Source organism: Rhopalosiphum maidis, chromosome 2 (assembly GCF_003676215.2).
Source record: "Rhopalosiphum maidis isolate BTI-1 chromosome 2, ASM367621v3, whole genome shotgun sequence".
Classification (NCBI taxonomy): domain Eukaryota; kingdom Metazoa; phylum Arthropoda; class Insecta; order Hemiptera; family Aphididae; genus Rhopalosiphum; species Rhopalosiphum maidis.
In genome coordinates this window covers 41,909,234-41,927,868 of record NC_040878.1, presented here as the reverse complement: position 1 = coordinate 41,927,868, position 18,635 = coordinate 41,909,234, and the positions used below count along the sequence as shown (strand labels likewise).

Below are 18,635 nucleotides of genomic sequence, written 5' to 3'. Positions count from 1 at the left end.
TGACGTCCTCTTAACTCTTCTCTTCAAAGTCCAAATTCCTGTATAACCTAACAAATAAAATACTAAAATACCTAATTTAAATTTATTTCAAACGTCCTGATCACTCCCAGAATGTTGTTTATCCCATTGAATAACCATATTGTATAGAATCTGTATTCGGATCCATCTATACGCGTAACGACTCTGATCTATCCTATTACATGCATTGTTTATTACACTGTAGTGTATATTGTCTATGAAAATAAAATTAATTACATTGACCGTTTTTTGCCTTTGTGTGTTTACAGGGCGGTTTGTCACCGGACAGACAGGGCAGGGACGTATCTCCTGGAAGGCAGAGACGCCGCAGAAACTACCGACGTCAGAGCACCACGATGGGCGGTTACAATGTACGTAGTTGCCAGTCGTCCAGGTCACCGGATTCGTCATCGTCGTGCTCCTCCCGAGAACCTTCGCCGGCCGGCAGGGCCGTGGCACCTGCGACTTCTCAGCGGACGCCGATCATCCGGAGACAATCCACTACCGAAGAGATATTGATTGCTAGGGGCTTCCGGCGACAAGTGCGTGTTTCTGGTCACCGTGGATTTACCACGCTCTGATAACATATTATTATTATTATAACATGCCATAATAGCGTTGTTGGTTATTGCCACGGACTGAAATATAATGGGCTGGTATCGCGGTTATAAGATACAGACAAACGCTACGCAAACATATAATATTACTACTATAATATTTTTCGTCTTTCTTTTGTAATTGTAAATAATTAAAACGCATCTACAGGCGGTAGCTGGTTTAAATCAAAGACACGCAACAGAGTTATACAATTTTTGAAATGTGTCTAATTTGTGTATACATTTGTAAATTGTTCATTGATATTTTTTAACATTTGTGTAATGTTTACCCAATTATTTTATACTACTTTTAAGTATTCTGTGAAAAATTATTTTATAATAGTTTGCGTCAAAAATATAAAACAGCGCTGTAAAGTGTATAATTAGATGTTTTTAATAATAATCTAGTATTTAATGAAACAGACACACCAATAATTATCCCTACTAACACTAATTTAGATCAGATATTTCTTATTGCACATCGTTGTAGAATTATTGATAACGTTTTAAACCAATCCATTATGATGTCCTAGTACGTTATTTTATGAAAATACTATATGATGAGACTATAATATGCCATCTGGCGCATCGTTTGATTTTGATTTTTTTTCTGTCTACACTAGGGTGACCATTTAAAAAAAAAAAAATAAAAAAACGGGACACCCCCTCCCCCCACCGCCACCACCATCAAAAAATTATTATTGTTATTTTACCTTTTTGAGTTAATTAACCTAACGTAAATAATAAAAGTGTTCGAATGTTTAGAAATATTTATTTTTTTTATTATCATTAATCAACACAATGTTGCATTTCAAAACTAATACAATTTTTTTAAACAATTAGGAAAGTTTCTTTTTTATTATTAAACAGTATCGCTAATTTAATTGTTAATTAGCATCAATCCTTGATTCTTGTATTACGAAAACTGTTATCTGCTATTTATAAATTTGGTTATAAAACTATTTTAGATTTGTTTCATTGATTGATTTATTTTAAAAATATAATGTAATAATATGTAAAAACGGAATAAAAAGCGTCCCGTCAACGGGACATGATGATCAAAAAAGGGACAATCCCGTTTTAAACGGGAGGTATGGTCACCCTAGCCTACACTATAATAAGTTTGTTATTGAAGAACTCCTTAATATCAATCGATATAAACAGGCGGGTCCATTTTCCTCAACAAAAAATAAAAAATAATTTTTGACCATTTTCCTCCAATAAATAAAATAATAATAAAAAATGAGATAATAATTAATAATAATAAGTAGTTAAGTGGTTGATGATAATGCAACCAGACAATGTGTAAAATTAAATTATAAACTATAGTAAAATCACTACAATATATAATATTATATATTTTTTATAATTATAGGACATTTTAAGCAACAAATGAATACATGTTTAAAGAAAATAAAAATTAGACATAATATGAATAATTATTTTAATTTTTGTAATTACATACCTATAAATCAAGCGACCGGAATTTAATCAACAGATACGCACAAAATGTGATCCTAGCCATATTATATCTCTATAATTCGGAACGCAACACTGCGACACTAGCTAAAATATTGGAGGAAAATAGTCATAATTTTAGTCAAAAAAGACGTGGAGGAAAACGGTATCTCGTTTTCGGAGGAAAATGGCTACGGCCATATAAACTTGTACACCATACCTACCTATTAATTGTCATTATGATTTATTATTATTATTATTTTTTACACTGTTCTTTATATCTTATTTAAGTGAGTTATTTAATATAGCAATTATAAATTTGACCCATTATAAACATATTTGTTAGTTATTTATTACCGTATTCGATTTCTTTCAATAAAATATTGTCTGATTGGATACCATACAAACGTTTTATTGCAAACTAATTTTTTACAAAATTTATTATAATGTTTCTTTATTGTTCATTTGGATAACATTTTGTATGGCTATTAAATTGATTTAATAGTTCATAAATATCAAAATTAGAATATTTCTACGGCTTATACATAAAAACCTTGATATATTTTGTATTTCTAAAAAATTGAAAAAATAATCATATAATATTTATGGCGGTAAATCCATTTATAACGATTCATTATTCCTAAACATTTCTTATTTTGTTAATACAAACGTTTTCGAATAACTGACAAACAACAGTTTCTCAAACTATACCCAGTCCGTCGCAATTTCTAAACATATAATGAACCCTAAACTTATTGCTTAAAACATATTAAATTAACAATGATAATATTGCTTACTAATAAGGTGAAAACGAATTAATTAAAATAAAAGTTTAATTTAATTTAATTATATCATTATCATTATTATTATTATTATTTTAGTCTACTACCGAAGAAATGATTCGGTGCAGGAATTTTCGACGACTATCTTCTCAATCAGATGAATGTTACCGTACGAGAGGCAGGAGAGATTCAAGTACGCAAATCATTGATGGAACTCTGGCCACTATGGCTGTGGAGACAAGCAGCACTTTATTCGATTCCAGTACGCAAACAGGTAAGACTTTACAATCGTAACATGTAGTATTTAGTAAATATTTAAGTAGTTTTTTTCAACAAATGAATTTCATGGTTATACTGTTATACTCGTAAAAAATAATATGCTATGCAATAGTGTAATTTATACAAAACCAGCTATAGAAGAAATGTATTTGAGTTGTGTTAAAGCTGCACAAGGCACTTTATTGCTATACAATCTATTCTCGGGTTATTATAAATATGAGCAACGCATTTTAAACGAGTTTATTCAATATTTAGGTCAACGAGGGTTTTAAAGTTAAGAATAATTTTTCCCGAATTATAATTATTTTATATGATGAAAAAATATTTAGATAGTAAATATAAGGTAGCTACTACATATAAGTGGTTTATAAAAAATATTTGTACATAAGAATTAAAAGAGCTGTAAATGTTCAGCATGTATTACTAATAATAAATAACTGATGAATAAAACACTTTAAATACTATTTTATTATTTTAATAAGTTTTAAAATAAATTGCTATTTTTATCATCATTATGATATAATTAATTTTTATTATATATAATTCAATTAAATCAAATTAACATTGCAGTAGCAGTCATACAAATTCAATTAAGACTAACGAATTTTTAAAATATGATATTAATTCATTTTTTTTTATATCCAAGTAACTATTGTGAGTTATTTATTTTTCACATAATTTTTTCTATAGGCTACATTAATCTATATTCTCAAAAGGTTTAAAAGAAAAATAAGAAAAAAAACATATTTTCAATTATTTTTAGGTGACTTATAGAGTTGTGATTTTATTAAATTATTTGGATTAATTAACTGATTATGTTTCAATTACCAGATATATACAGAATTTAATGAAAAAAGTTGATTTATTCAAGTAATATGAATATACATTATTAAAGTAATAATTGAGTTTATTTTCAAATACAACTGTATTTTCTTTTGACGAATGATGGCTCTTAAGTCTATCAAAATTCACAACAGAGAGTAAGCGTGTTTAGATATTCTTAAGTAGTACATTTAAACCTCATTGCTTAAATATATTCCCGTACGGATACAAAAGTTTCAAACATTGAAAATTAATTTTATCAAACAAGTTTATGTTATAAATTATGCTAACGTGTTTATAGTTGAACATATACATATTCTATGTATATATCAATACTTAGGGGAGTATGGTTCTTCAAAAGAATATGTATACTGTCATAGTTTATTTTAGTTTTATAAACTTTTAAACTTTGTAGATATTTATTAATTCTACTTAATACTCACATTTTACAAATTTTATGGAAACAAAATCAAGGTGATGACTACCTATTCGCTCATTATGTCGACTGTGAATAATGAGTCGAAGCATACGTTTAAAATTATTTGCTTTCAATTATTTCAATGGAATTGAAACCATGCTGTTTATTAGTTTATAACCAAATAATAGTTACTTGATAGTTATCATACCTAAGCAAATTATTGATTTCATAGAATAGTAATAGTCTTCTGATATTCCGTTCCGATGGAATATTACAATATAGCTGTACTCTCGGCGTGGGGAATAGTATAATATTATATTCTTGATAATATAAACATGTAACAACTGTTACATATATAGTAATGGATAATATAAAATATTTAAATATGGTAACTTGTATCGTACCAACAGTATTGATCACCAATTAAGGAGACATTTTGGGGAATGCTATATCGACATGTTTCATACCTAGTATCGAAATAATGGTCAGGGTTGACAAAGACAATACACGCGTGAATGCCTAAACGAGTATAACACTGTTTGGTACTTATTGAATAAATCGATTAGCTCGATTTACTTAATATTGTACATTTGAACAATAGGTACATAAATGTCTGTATTTAAAATATTATTTAATGTCTGGGTCGTCTTTTATCGGGATAATTACTGATTCTAACACGGTTTAAAATGTAAATAGCATGTTGTATAATATGAAGATTGAAAGATTAATTATAGAATACGAAATATATTGCAACAATCGAATGACCATTTTTTTACTTTTGAACAATACGACTTATACTATTTAATATAAGCCTCGAGGACCGAGGTTATAGTTCTTTTGGATTCTGTCAAAAAAAAAAATATATATATATAAAAGTATTATTATAATAAAATTCATCTCTTACCACGGTATGAAGAATGACGAGTATCAGAACTGCCTGCCTCCCCATTTTTGTCGCACACTATCTTCGGATCTGTTTATTGGTATACATACATATATATATTTGTATTTTATAAATATATGCATGTAGGAATATGATATATACATAGATAATATAGGTATATAATAGCCATCCTTTGTCGTCACTGGTTTACGATGGCTTGTGGACATTTACGACCTAATGACAATAAAAACCGCCTTCCTGAGCCGTATATCACTTATTTCGCGGTTTTAATCCATTTAAGTGGTATCGAAAAATCGCGACAATCAGTTTGGAAACCGTAAAACGGTTACGATCGCCGACAACGTATTTATAAATTATTAAATAGTATAATAATATTATTATACGTCCCAATGATTAAAACCACTCTATACCGTCATTACTGCAACTTACAGTGAAAAGAAATTGTTTACCATATTGTTCGAAAATACATTTTTTTCGCTTAGAGTGTGTCGTGTACTTTTTTTCTAATAATTGGTGTTGTACATAAATAGGATCGTAAAATAAATGCTATATTTAATAACAGACATTCGAATGATGGTTGGTATGTATAATATTATTATTGGTCGTTACATAAATCCCGTCCGTTCTGCGACTATATGTGATAAATCATTAGTAAAAATGACCTGTAATTCTGATCGTCCAAGACTGCAACAGCTAAAAAAAATACATGTGTTTTTCGCAATTTTAAAATTTGTTTCATTAGCGTTATAAAGTAAAATGAATTAGCATAGATACGATTTTTGAGAGTATACACAATACACATATTTCATACAATTTTTAACCTTTTAGTTGTTACTAATACATCATACCTTATGTTATTAACCACAACCTATACTTATTTAACTTTTGAGCTGAAATTGAATTTTATGATAAACAAACATTTTTATGTTTAAATAAGACCAGAGTTCTCTGGTTATTATTTGCATGAAAAATGTTTGTTTCATTCTTATTTTTTTTCTTATATCATAATTTTAAATAAAATATAATATGAACGTCTTAAATGTTAATTTAAATATTTGTATGTTATATAATATTATAATATGTGTGTAAATGTGCACCTACATATTGGATAATATATAAATAAATTACATAATATAATATGCGTACGAAAATCTAAATTTGGGAAAATTACTCGGGAAGATTGACTTTTAATCCGTACACGAGGTCAACCTCGTGTATACAATGTATAAACAACTTAGAGACGGGCAAACCCATTTTACTACGTGAATAGGTTAAATCGCACTCGTGCGTAGGTATTTATGCGGTGAAGTATGTGCGAATGTGTGTCGATGTGTGTTCTTGTACATTACTATTGTAAGACATCGGAAAAACGGTTACGACGCAATAAATATCAGACAACTGGCGGTCGATTGACGCATCCACGTGCGAGATCAAATGCGTCGGTGAAACTTTGTTTATATCACATACTTGAGTTTTTATACTTTTAGTATATGTTACTGGGCTATTACTTTTATGCTACCTATGTGTATTGACGCGCTACACCACAAGCAATAACAGTGTTAATGATTATGTCTGTAAGTATCTATTATAATAGTATTTAGTTATTCGTAAAAGTAGAAAACCTAGGCAACCGTTTAAAATGTTTGAAACAATACTATTATTATATGTATATGAGTGTACGGGGTAACCTATCTTGATACCTACACGTAGAGTTTTCAAGCATAGCAAAAGAATATATTTTCAATTACTTGGATTTATTTGTTCTATTGAGGCGTCTGTAGTGATACGAACTTATTATTTTTTTTCTTTTAATCTACGAGAACCACCATTTCACTTTAAACTGTAAGCTGATCGTTTTTTAAATAAAAAAAAAATTTCAAATAGAAATGTAAGCGAATATATTTTGAATAATAAATATTATGAGCGTATTATACGAGTTGAGTTCTAATTGAGACCTTCCACTTCTAATATTATTAGTTTTTATATAAACAATAATATTATGATCATCTAATATATTTAAATTATAATAATTACTTGTCTTATTTGAAAGAAATTATTATTAATCGTTTTGGTTTATTCATTATATTTTTAATGAATACTAATAAATATATTAAATCTTCTATTCTTTGGAGACCTATCTGTATATTATATTTAATAATAGTTTATTCGTTTTTTGCTTCAGAATATTGAAAGATGAGAAAATGTCTTTTCAACGCTATATTATGTCACCTCATTTTTTATTTTAATACGATTTTATATTATCCATATGATATTTTTGGTGGATTTATTTTTATTCTATTTATCGTGAGCTTGAAAAAAATTATTTTAAAATCACACGTTGCACACCATTACAAACGTATGCACAAAAATTTCACACTTGACCCACAACCCTCAGTTTATGTTAAAACGAGTAAGTGATTTACAATCGTTTACATGCATCAGTTTTCGGTGAATTTTCAGAGAGGACCGATCTGTTTATAATTAAGGGTTTTTTTTAATCTCCTTTCAAGTACCCAAGGGATATTATTTTGGACAAATGACCACAGTGGCGTGTGTCACGTTTATCGGAATTGTGTGCTTTTTTCTGCGCTGAAGGGTTAGTGCGGTAGTCTCGTTTGGTTGTTCGACAGACCGCTACGGTGGTTTCAATCATACAGAGATCGTCCGTTTATATTATATTAATTGAATTAAATTAAATGGACTACGGTGATGAAATCAGGTGGATGTATCTATATGTGTGTATAGTTACCGTGATATATTTTTTTAAATATCAACTGTTCATTAAACTGTCTAAAGTACTTTTCGCATATCAAACACATTCGTCGTAATGCCGGACAATAATGCTATGAAGCACATCATCTTTATATTTATAAAACCTATTAGCTTATTTAAAATGTTATCCTGTTTTATTTTATGACATGATTATGTTTTATAACTACTGGATTGTTGAACAAACATGACTATAATCTCGACATAAGAAATATTATTCATAATAATATGATATTTATTTATAAAATATAAATAACTTTCAATTCTGTTGATCAGAATTACGCTATGTAATACACATTATTTTGGTTATTTTGAAAATTATATTATATTTACAATACTATTAAATATTTAATCACTTCTGAAGTATAATAACATTAGTAACTATATGTTAGTTTCTTGAAAGTAAATAGACAAACGTCAAGTATAAACATAGAATTCATAATGAGGAACTCATTGTCACTGAAATTTGTATTTCCTAACTGGTAATTTGTCATGGTATGTTTAATCTAAATGTACTCCTCACTCCTTATATAATCTTTTATAAAATCAAGTGCAAAATTACTGAGATACAAGTCTATAATCTACAAAATATTTGAAATTAATATATTTAAACGAACTTATTCTTCTTAAAACAATAACATATTAACTTGATGAACTGTAAATAGACAATATTAATGCATTGCGATTTAAAAATATGTATTATAGTATAATAAACTCCCGTGTATCATTATTAACAATGGAAATATATTTTCTGATTAAAATGACAATAATAAATACCCAACATTTAAAATATATAGACGATCAATGTAATCAAAACACATAAATTTGAAAATTGCATGGTCACCTTCAATGTATAAAATTCAATTTAGAAGAATATGAATACGTTATGACTAAAGAAAGCAAGTATTTAAAGTTTAAGAAATAAAATGCGATGAGAGTTAAAATTGAAATACTGAAGGGTATATTTTTATAATATCTGAAAATGTATACGTTTTTTACATAATTTATTGTATTCAAACACAATAATATTTTGTATAAACGTTTATTATTTTTATTAATAACCAGACATCGCTATTATAGTCGTTTTCTATTTATAGTGAATATTCATCGCTGGATGACATGCATCGTCGATGTTATCATGACTATATTTTAATATGCATAATAAAAAATAATAATAATAGTTATTTTGTTCATACACGTAATCTGATGATTTTGATAAATAATAATATTATCTATTCAATCTATAATGTAAAGGTATGAAATATAAATGTATTATTTTTATTTTCACTACCCATCAATTCTTTTGTTTGCTGTATTAATTCTATTTTATCTATTGATTAAATTAGTTAGTAAAAGTATGATAAACGTTCACTATCCATATAGTCATACACATATGTTTCAATATATTTAAGTTATTATTTTGAAAAAACATAAAAACTAAAAAAACTCAGTCATTATAGATTTTACAAAAACATTAACCAATTATAACCAATAATCAGCATAATTATTTGTATCATAAATCTCGTTACTTAGATGGCTATGACAAATTGTTATTAACAACAATGTAAAATCAAGCAATTTTCACTTAATAATGACATTTTTATTTTAATGTTAAGTGACTCATATACATAGACTTTATACTCGTATATAAGGTCTATGCTGATATAACTTGTAAGACTATATTTTTCATTTTGATTTTATGTATTTATTTATTTTTTACAGAAAATTTGATGAAATTTTTATTTTATAATTGTATGGTTTATTGCAAATAAATGAGTAATTTCAAATATAAAGGGATTATAATATAGTAATATAGCTAATAGTATATACCATTGCGTATCATAATACTACTAATTACTAGTTATTAATTATTAATTTCTGTAAGATAAGTAATAATCATAATATTTTTCACTAATGATCGGACGAAATATGATGTTATTGCATATTTTATTATATAAATATTCGTTGACTGCAGTCGGAATTTAATTATAAAATAATGTGACAGAAAAGTGAATTTTAAATACACCACTCGGAAGTTCATTTTTCCACGAAATATATTTCTTCCATTTTTTCGAACCCGTATAAAAAATTAAAACTACAAGCAAGGAGGGTATCATAAACAGACAATATTTATTTTATTTTAGGAAAATATTTCATTGTTGATAATATATTAGTAACTTAAATACATATTTAATAATTTTTGATATTATTCGAATAGTACGAATAGACTAAAACTCCACACTAATTTATTGAATTGAAGTTTGATTTAAAACACTTCTAGAATAACATTTTTTTATAATAATATCCATTTATTATTATTTTTATTTGATTGTCATATTTAAATTTACTCTTTAAATACTGCGTATATATCGATGATTGACCTAAAATAATATGTAAACGTACTCATTTTGTTTTTAATAATTTTATAGTGGCTATTGTATCAAGTACGAAATATTTTAGAAAAATATAATACATTTAAAAAAATTAAAATTAATTTAAATAATCTTTAATAACAGCAATTATATATTTTAAATAATATTACACAATACATTAATATGAAGTTAAGTTAAATTAGAAGATTGACTAAATAATTGTTATGGTAAAAAAAAATCATGTTTTGTGTATAATATATATATATTTTATAATTGAGGTTTCATGTAAAAAGGGGGAAAAATCTAATCCCGCATATATATCATATTGTATATTATGCATTATATTATACGCGTTTAATCATCCGTAAAACGGAATGTTTGAAAAATAATGGCTTATGAAATATGTCATTTTTCGATGACATAATAGTATTATGCGTTATTTTAATAAACACGTTAATATGAAAAGATGCCATTTTACCATACAAAATAAAATGCGTTTTTCGCTTCACTTTAAATCTAAAAACACGATTTTCGTGTATCGCCGAAAACATGAAGAAGAAAAAACGTCTGGACGTATTTGAATTTTACACGATAACATAACAAAATAATATAAATATAAAATAACACGAAGGTTTTCTTGGACACCTATTCTACTAAAAAAAAAAAAAAGAAGATGTATACATTACTTAATAACAAAGAAATCTTTTACACTACTTTCGTCTCTTAGCTAGAACGTATACAAGAAACTGTGCGCGCTTTTATAAGATTTGCAGTTGGATGAATAAATGTATCAATAATAGTAATAATAATAACGGTAAAATATCAGATAATATCATAACTAATACAGCTATCTGTGAAATATCAACTATGCTGCAGTCCATCCAGTATATTATGTACACTGCAGTCAGTCAATTCATGTCAAAATTATTTGTATTTATATTTTTTTCTGTCATGATATCGTTGCGTGACACGCGACGTTCAGTAGTGTTACTGCTGTAGGGTTGGAAGTGTCGACCAATGGGGGTCTCCAATATTTACCGACTAAATGGGCCCAGCCAAACCAACAATAGCCTATTTCCGTATTTGATTACAAATTTCACAACAAATATCAAAATTATAATATTTTTATAAATGAAATAATTTTCATTAAATACGGTCCAATGCGTTAAATAATAATAAAAATAAAAATTTTAATGGTGCAATGTAAAAAAAAATTAATATGAAAATACGATCATGGATATTGTATAGTATCTACTATCTGAGATTAGCATTAATAATGTGTTAGTTCGAAAAAACTATTATTCTATGAATATTGTATAGTTAATTATGCATTAATTAAACATTTTGTAAATATATAATAGATAACTTTTTTACGTTAGGTAGGCGACAATAGAAAAAATGTATCATAATTTAGTGAACAAAAGCTTGAAACACATATTTACTAGTAATATAAGTTCTTATCGTGTTGATACTTAGAAGAGATAATTTTTCAATATTTATTGAAGTACTTTTTTCTTTTTACAAAAAACCTACTTCATAGTTAACTTAAACCGATGATTGCTGAAAATTTAAGTGGTAACACTAGACACTACCTTCTATAAAGTGTATGCATCTATATCACACATTTGTATAATTTACTTATTATATAAAAAATGTTTTCAAATTTTAAATAATATTCTTTAGTAAAAAAAAATTAATATAATACATTAACAAACAATTAAAACTTAACACTTATTTGAAAAAAAAATTATAAAATGTAGTAATATACAATAATTTAATGTCATAAAATATGTCTTAGTCTTTTACTAATCAATAATTTATTAAAATTATGTTCATACGGATGGTCATAGAAAAAGCTTAAATTATTGTTACTTTATTAAAAATGAAACTGCCCTCTCCCTACAGTTTTTTTTAGTTGCGCCACTTATGACGGAAACACCCCACTATAATATAAGTGTTCGATATACAAATGGCTACGGAACCCAAGTAAAATTTTTGTGGTGCATTATATTATTGTAATTCATTATTTTATTGTAACCTCACGAAGTAGTTATTCCAAAACAACGACGACCGACTGTGTGTAGATATAGGTACCTATTTGCGAATAACTTACAAAAAAGGGTTGTCCTGGAAAACAGAGCAGCAGAGGTGTATTATGTAAAGGTACATATATGTGTATATATGTGTGTAAACTGTATTATGCAAACGTTCGGCGAAGGTTGTGTGGCAAAACACAATAAGCGGATTAGACCCTGTCCGTGAGCATGGCAAGAGCAGTTGTATGGAAGGTGCAGCATATATCGGAGGTAAAACGTCGTTTAAGTACAATTCTCACAAACCTTTATAAGAGCGTATTTCATGTGTTATATATAATATGTACGAGTATATAATATTATACGCAAAGTGATTCTTTTATCAGTAAACAGTCATTATCTTGGTAACTTTTTTTTACAATATTCATCTGTCATTTCAATGTACAACATTTTTGAAAAAATAAATAATTTTATTTACTATTTGTCGTAATAAGATTAACTTTTAGATTTTTAATTTTTAAATTATTATAATATATATTTTTAATTGTTAATTCCAAAGCAGAATATTTTTCTAAGATTTTTTATGCGTAAAAACAATATAATAAATACAACGATAATCAATAGATATATTAAATAGTGTTATAAAAATTTACATTTTAGATAAGTGGGGAGCACAGAACTACAAAATTTGTTTAACCTATCTATGATTAACAAACGGATAAATAGTTGTTGCGTATACATATAAATATTTACAAAAATAATTATTAATTTTCAAGATAGTGAGTTTAATGTTAAATGAATCACTCTAGACACGTATATATCCAAGCTTAGAAAGTTATAGGATACTTGCATTTTTACATGATTCTGTCATAAAGTATTTTTAATTTTATTTTGCAAATTTTTAACATTTTTATGTTTTGTCAACTTAAGAATATTTAATATAGTTTTATCAAAGCTCGATAATTTTTTTAAATTTGTATTTCATATTTCGACACATTAAAACATATTTTTAGGTTAATATTTTCATTCAGTGGATTTAAGCTAGACTTGTAATTCACTACTCAATTAAAAAGTATTCTAGATTAAATTATATTATAAATGAAATAATTTATATTACTTGTAATGTTTATATTTTAAACTTAATTTTTTAATTTTTAGATACTAATTTATTTTACATACCTATTATGAAACATTAAATTAAGAACAAATATTTTTTAGAATATAATATAATATAATATTACAATATTATTAAAAAATTGATTTCACTTAAAGTTATTTTAGTTGTTAAGTTCAAAATGTTTTTATAATTTATAATGCTATAGTCTTGAATAATTTAACCAATAAACGTCCAATAAAATTTGCAGACGAGCAGGTGAAATAATAAATGTGTATAATATAGGAGTAGAGTTTGCTAAATATCTTGGCAACCAGTGGTTCAACTATAATAATCCGGAAAGTACTAGCAAAAATTTCAGATTTGTACGTTTATAATATTACTCTTATATGAACTATGTATGTTATACCTATAACAATATCAAACGTTACCATATTGTTATTGTCTAGAAACAACAAAAGAAACGTGTAGATTGTGATGTATAGTATTAGTAGTAACACCATTGCCAAAAAATCTCTGCAGTTAAAAATAATAATGCTTTCATGTACCTACGTTTTATCCATGAATCTACTGTCGTTTTTTCATCTATCGTGCAAAGTTGGGTAACCACCACTCAGTAACATGACACGTATAATATTAAAATATAGATATCTTGACGGAAGAAAAGAGTACTTCAGTTACACCACGAATCCACTCAGTTATTGTGTTTTCTTTTATATAATATACATATAGCGCCTTATCGAATTACAAAAAAAAATTCTACTAAAATATAAAGCATGCATAAAAGTGTAAAAAACTTAAATCCAATTTTATTTAATTTTATTTTTGTGGATTCATTTTGTAAACCATATTCGACTAGAGCATTTATTAAACGATATTTTTGTATAAAACAAAAACGATATAACGTGAATAAACTTGTCCAAAATGCATACGACTCATTAATTGATTTTTATAATATTTAAAAAAAATCGACATACCTAGCAGATTCAATTGTATTTCTAGTCTTCGGTTTTAAAATTAATCTGAATTATTAACTTTTTCAAATAATTACTATTATTACGTCTATTAATGATTTTATAAAATTTAATAAGTATTTATTTTATATAATATATAACATTAAATATTAAATAAACTTACAAATAATGTGCATTTTCAATTAAAACAAATAAAAACGTATTTGCTTATAATACATTATGTGCTGTAAAAATATACCATTATTTATGTTATACGTTTTTAAATTTTATTCTCGAATTTCACAATTATTTATCAGTATAATAATCTGCTTTAATCAATTGATATACAAATAAAAGTTCAGAGAAAAATCCACTTAACACGGATATATTATATACATTCATAAATTATTGAAACATACATTCATAATAATAATAATAATAATAATAATAACTGGTATGTACAATGTACATACATATATTTTTATACTCTTATAATTAATTGTTTGGGTAGTTTTTAATTTATTTTTCGTACAAAATAAATATATCGTATACAATCAAAATATTCGTTAATATATCTTTAAAAATAAGAAGTTTGTTGTTCATTGTTTTTAAAAACTAGCAAGTGTAAAATTATAGAATGTCTTGTATTTTACTTAATAACTATACAGCCTATCCGATTTAATATTTAACTATAGGAATCAAAAACATAAAATACAAAAAAATAAATACAAAAATATCAAAAAAACTATTTACTGAGATATTTTAAAAATTTTACTTCTATCGAAATCCCCCCCCCTCAAAAAAAAAAAAATAAAAATAGTTTTTGGAGAGGACCAACTGGTTTTAGGTGGTGCAACGCAATCGCGATTGTGCGATCGGTGTCTACGAAATCCCATAGTAGTGTTGTCGTTGATTTTACGAGCCGGTTGGCGGGACTCACCGAACGGAAATGCATTATATATTATTACCGTACGGAAATCCGGGCGAAGGACTCTGTGTATAGATACGGCATACATTTGCTCGCGTGTGTTGAGCACAGGAATAAAATATTATTATTATACGAATAATAAATTTCGACGAAATCGTGTAAGACGGGTCACCGGTAATACGGTAATATGAGTGGGGGAGCTGCTGGGGGCGCTACATTATCCCGCCACCCCTTCCGCAACATCCATCAACCCTGTATGACGGGTTGGTTCGGCCGGCGGGTGTGGCGGTGGATCGATTCCCTCCGCTTTTCCACGCCGACACGCACAGTAAAGACGACGGCGGCGGCGGCTAGCGAATCGCGCCTGCCTCCCACTATATGTTCAACAACAACCCTACATATAACTGCCGCCGCCACCGAACAGCTGATCAGCCGGAAAACTCGTGACCAAACCGGAGAAGTTTGTTCGCGCACACCACCAGTGTAGTCCGTCCGGCGGTTTACACCGGTCAGAGTGTCTTCCGTCGCCGCCGCGTTACTGTATTTTATAACATAAATATATATATATAAGTATATAACATATACATTTATTTTATAATCCCCGTGATCACAAACGCATTCATACTGCATATATATATTTATAAATTATATACGAACTTCTTTTTAAGGTTTCTGATTTTTTTTTTTTTCATTATTATTATTATTTATTTGTGATTTTCACTTTCTTCTTTTCGGCCGTATACCTTCGTGGTTTACCTTTAATCGGCTTTTAGACTGCGCCTTTTGCTCCCATTATAACCAACACGTGAATTCCGACTCGTCGCCGCTTCAGACATGAGCCATCCGTCTCGGTCAGTTTTACCGCCACCGCCGTCGTTGTCGTCTTGGGCACCATCGCCAATACCGATGTTACCGCGATTGCGGTCGTCTTCAAACATTCTGCACCCATCGCAGCTCTCGGCCCGTCACCAAATCCGGTGCAGCTGCAAGTCTATCGCAGTCGTATGCCGGTCATGTTCATCAGGCATCTGTTGAAAGGTATTACTATACACCATAATGTGGCATGGCATAATCCTACTATTAATAATAACATAGACTTTTGAAAATTAATATTAATTTATTAATACATATAAATTAATGGTTTTAATATCGGATTCTTATTTTTACGTATTTTCATATTTTTTATCGCCAAATCGTGATTCAAATGACATGTACAAATCCTTGGGGTTGTCATTTTAATTGGTCGTACCAATATTATATAGTTATAATTGATGTAATACGACTATGGGAGGTAGAAATGGATCAAAATAAACATTTTAACTAGTGTTTTCATATAGTCTCGGTAAATCGTTCTAAAGTGATAATAAAATGACTATACAAACGAGTCGAGTGGTAGAAAATAAAAATGTTTGTTATCTATGCACTAACGAGCGTAGTGACGTAGCGCGATCGGTGAAGCAACGAGCCGCCGTGTATTCGACACGATTATTAAGCAATCTTGTCGCGACCCCACACTGTTATTGCAGACAACTTAAAACTAAAAGATTGTCTTATTGTCACAACATCAAGGCTACTTAATTTTATGTTTACTATCGTTGTGTAATCTATTGATATTACAATAAATCTATACGAAATATGTATATGTCGAGAATACTTATAATTTGATCATTTATTTATTTAATTTTATAATTCAGTTATATAAAATTATAATATGTATAGTATAGATAAGGTATATATATAGTGACTCACGTAATTTTCATAAAGTATTTAAATAAAGTTGATTTCATGCATTATAATATTAATAGTGTAAAAATATCCATTTTTAAATTCAGTTTAAATATTTTCTTAAAAAAAAAAAAAAAAACAGAATTTATAATTCCGTGTTCTGTTATTCTTTTAATTCCATTAACGAACAAAAAAAATCAATGAAGTTAAATAAAAAACATAATTTTATTTTTTTAGTTAGATATTAATTTGACACTGAATAATAACACTAAATGTTGATAATTGTGTTTATGGAATAAATATTTAATCAAATACTGTTTGTTTAACTTCACAAACTCTACCGCCTCTAACTTATTATTATTTTCCATTATTTCATCTTCTTGTTATTTGAAGTGAACAACGAAATCCCCGAGGGATAGATCTAGACTCTTATTTCTTTCCATCGCACTTAATTTTAAATTTGGGTTTTATAACCATGTATGCATTGTTATAGATAATATCGTGTCATCGAGATGTATGTTGATTGATATTTTTCGTTCTAAATACAGCGGAAATAAAAATAAAAATGTATTTATGGTAATATTAAAGCTTGTTAGAAATTAACTTTTTAAGTAAATACATATAAGTCTGATACAAGTTGTACGACGTTGAAGCCTTTATATTTATGTGACTTATTTTTTTGAATATTCCTCAAAGCAACGTAATGTAAACACAACGACTCATTTTAATTTTTACACCTCAATAATAATAGGTTAATTCTTTATTCAGTTTGAACAAAGTTAATTTTCCCTAGGCAATTTTAACTTTATTTTAAAATTGTATGTGAACTATATAGATTTTAATTTATTTTGTTATAATTTACACTTTACATCTTTAATGTAATTTTTAAATTTCATCAAACCAATCAGATACAATTATTATTTGTAAAAAATTGGTTTGTTTGAATTTTAAGTTTTAGGTACACGTGTATTTTTAATTCCATTAACTTAGGTGAATCTTTATTTCGGTGGATCATATTTATCTGTATCAAAATATAAATTAATACAATTGTTTGTTATTGATTTAAATTAAAATGTTAAATGTAATTTATAACTTCACACAATAATAACATATGACTGTTTATAATTGGATTATCCTCTATGATAATATTTTAGTATATGCCTATGATATTATTATATTTATATTTATAACAATGAGAATAATAATAAACCAATAATATTACAAAATTTTTTTACTTTTCTATTTATAAAATCTGTAAGCTTGTATAACACATTTTTTTAGCATGTACCGACGTTCAATACATTTTTTTTTTTAAAGCTCACATCAGTTTGCATATATTTTATGTAGCAATACGTTGTCACCGTTAATAAACTACATGAATAAAATAAAATTAGTTTCATAAGTATTATTAAACACTGCAATTTTTTTTATCAATAAGTGATTGACTGCTAAAACTTAGTGAAT

General features: G+C 27.2%; 1 protein-coding gene across 2 annotated transcripts in view; it reads left to right on the top strand.

Moving 5' to 3' along the window:
- Window positions 1-18,635, top strand: part of LOC113554936 — a 248,619-nt gene that overhangs the window by 128,273 nt on the left and 101,711 nt on the right. Inside the window, exons 9-10 of one of the 2 annotated variants that reach the window (XM_026959038.1) lie at window positions 288-560; window positions 2,954-3,128. In XM_026959038.1, the coding sequence (XP_026814839.1) occupies window positions 288-560; window positions 2,954-3,128 (448 nt within the window). Of the gene's footprint in view, window positions 1-287; window positions 561-2,953; window positions 3,129-16,144; window positions 16,485-18,635 lie in introns of those variants that run through there. The other variant, XM_026959036.1, reaches the window with a different exon arrangement.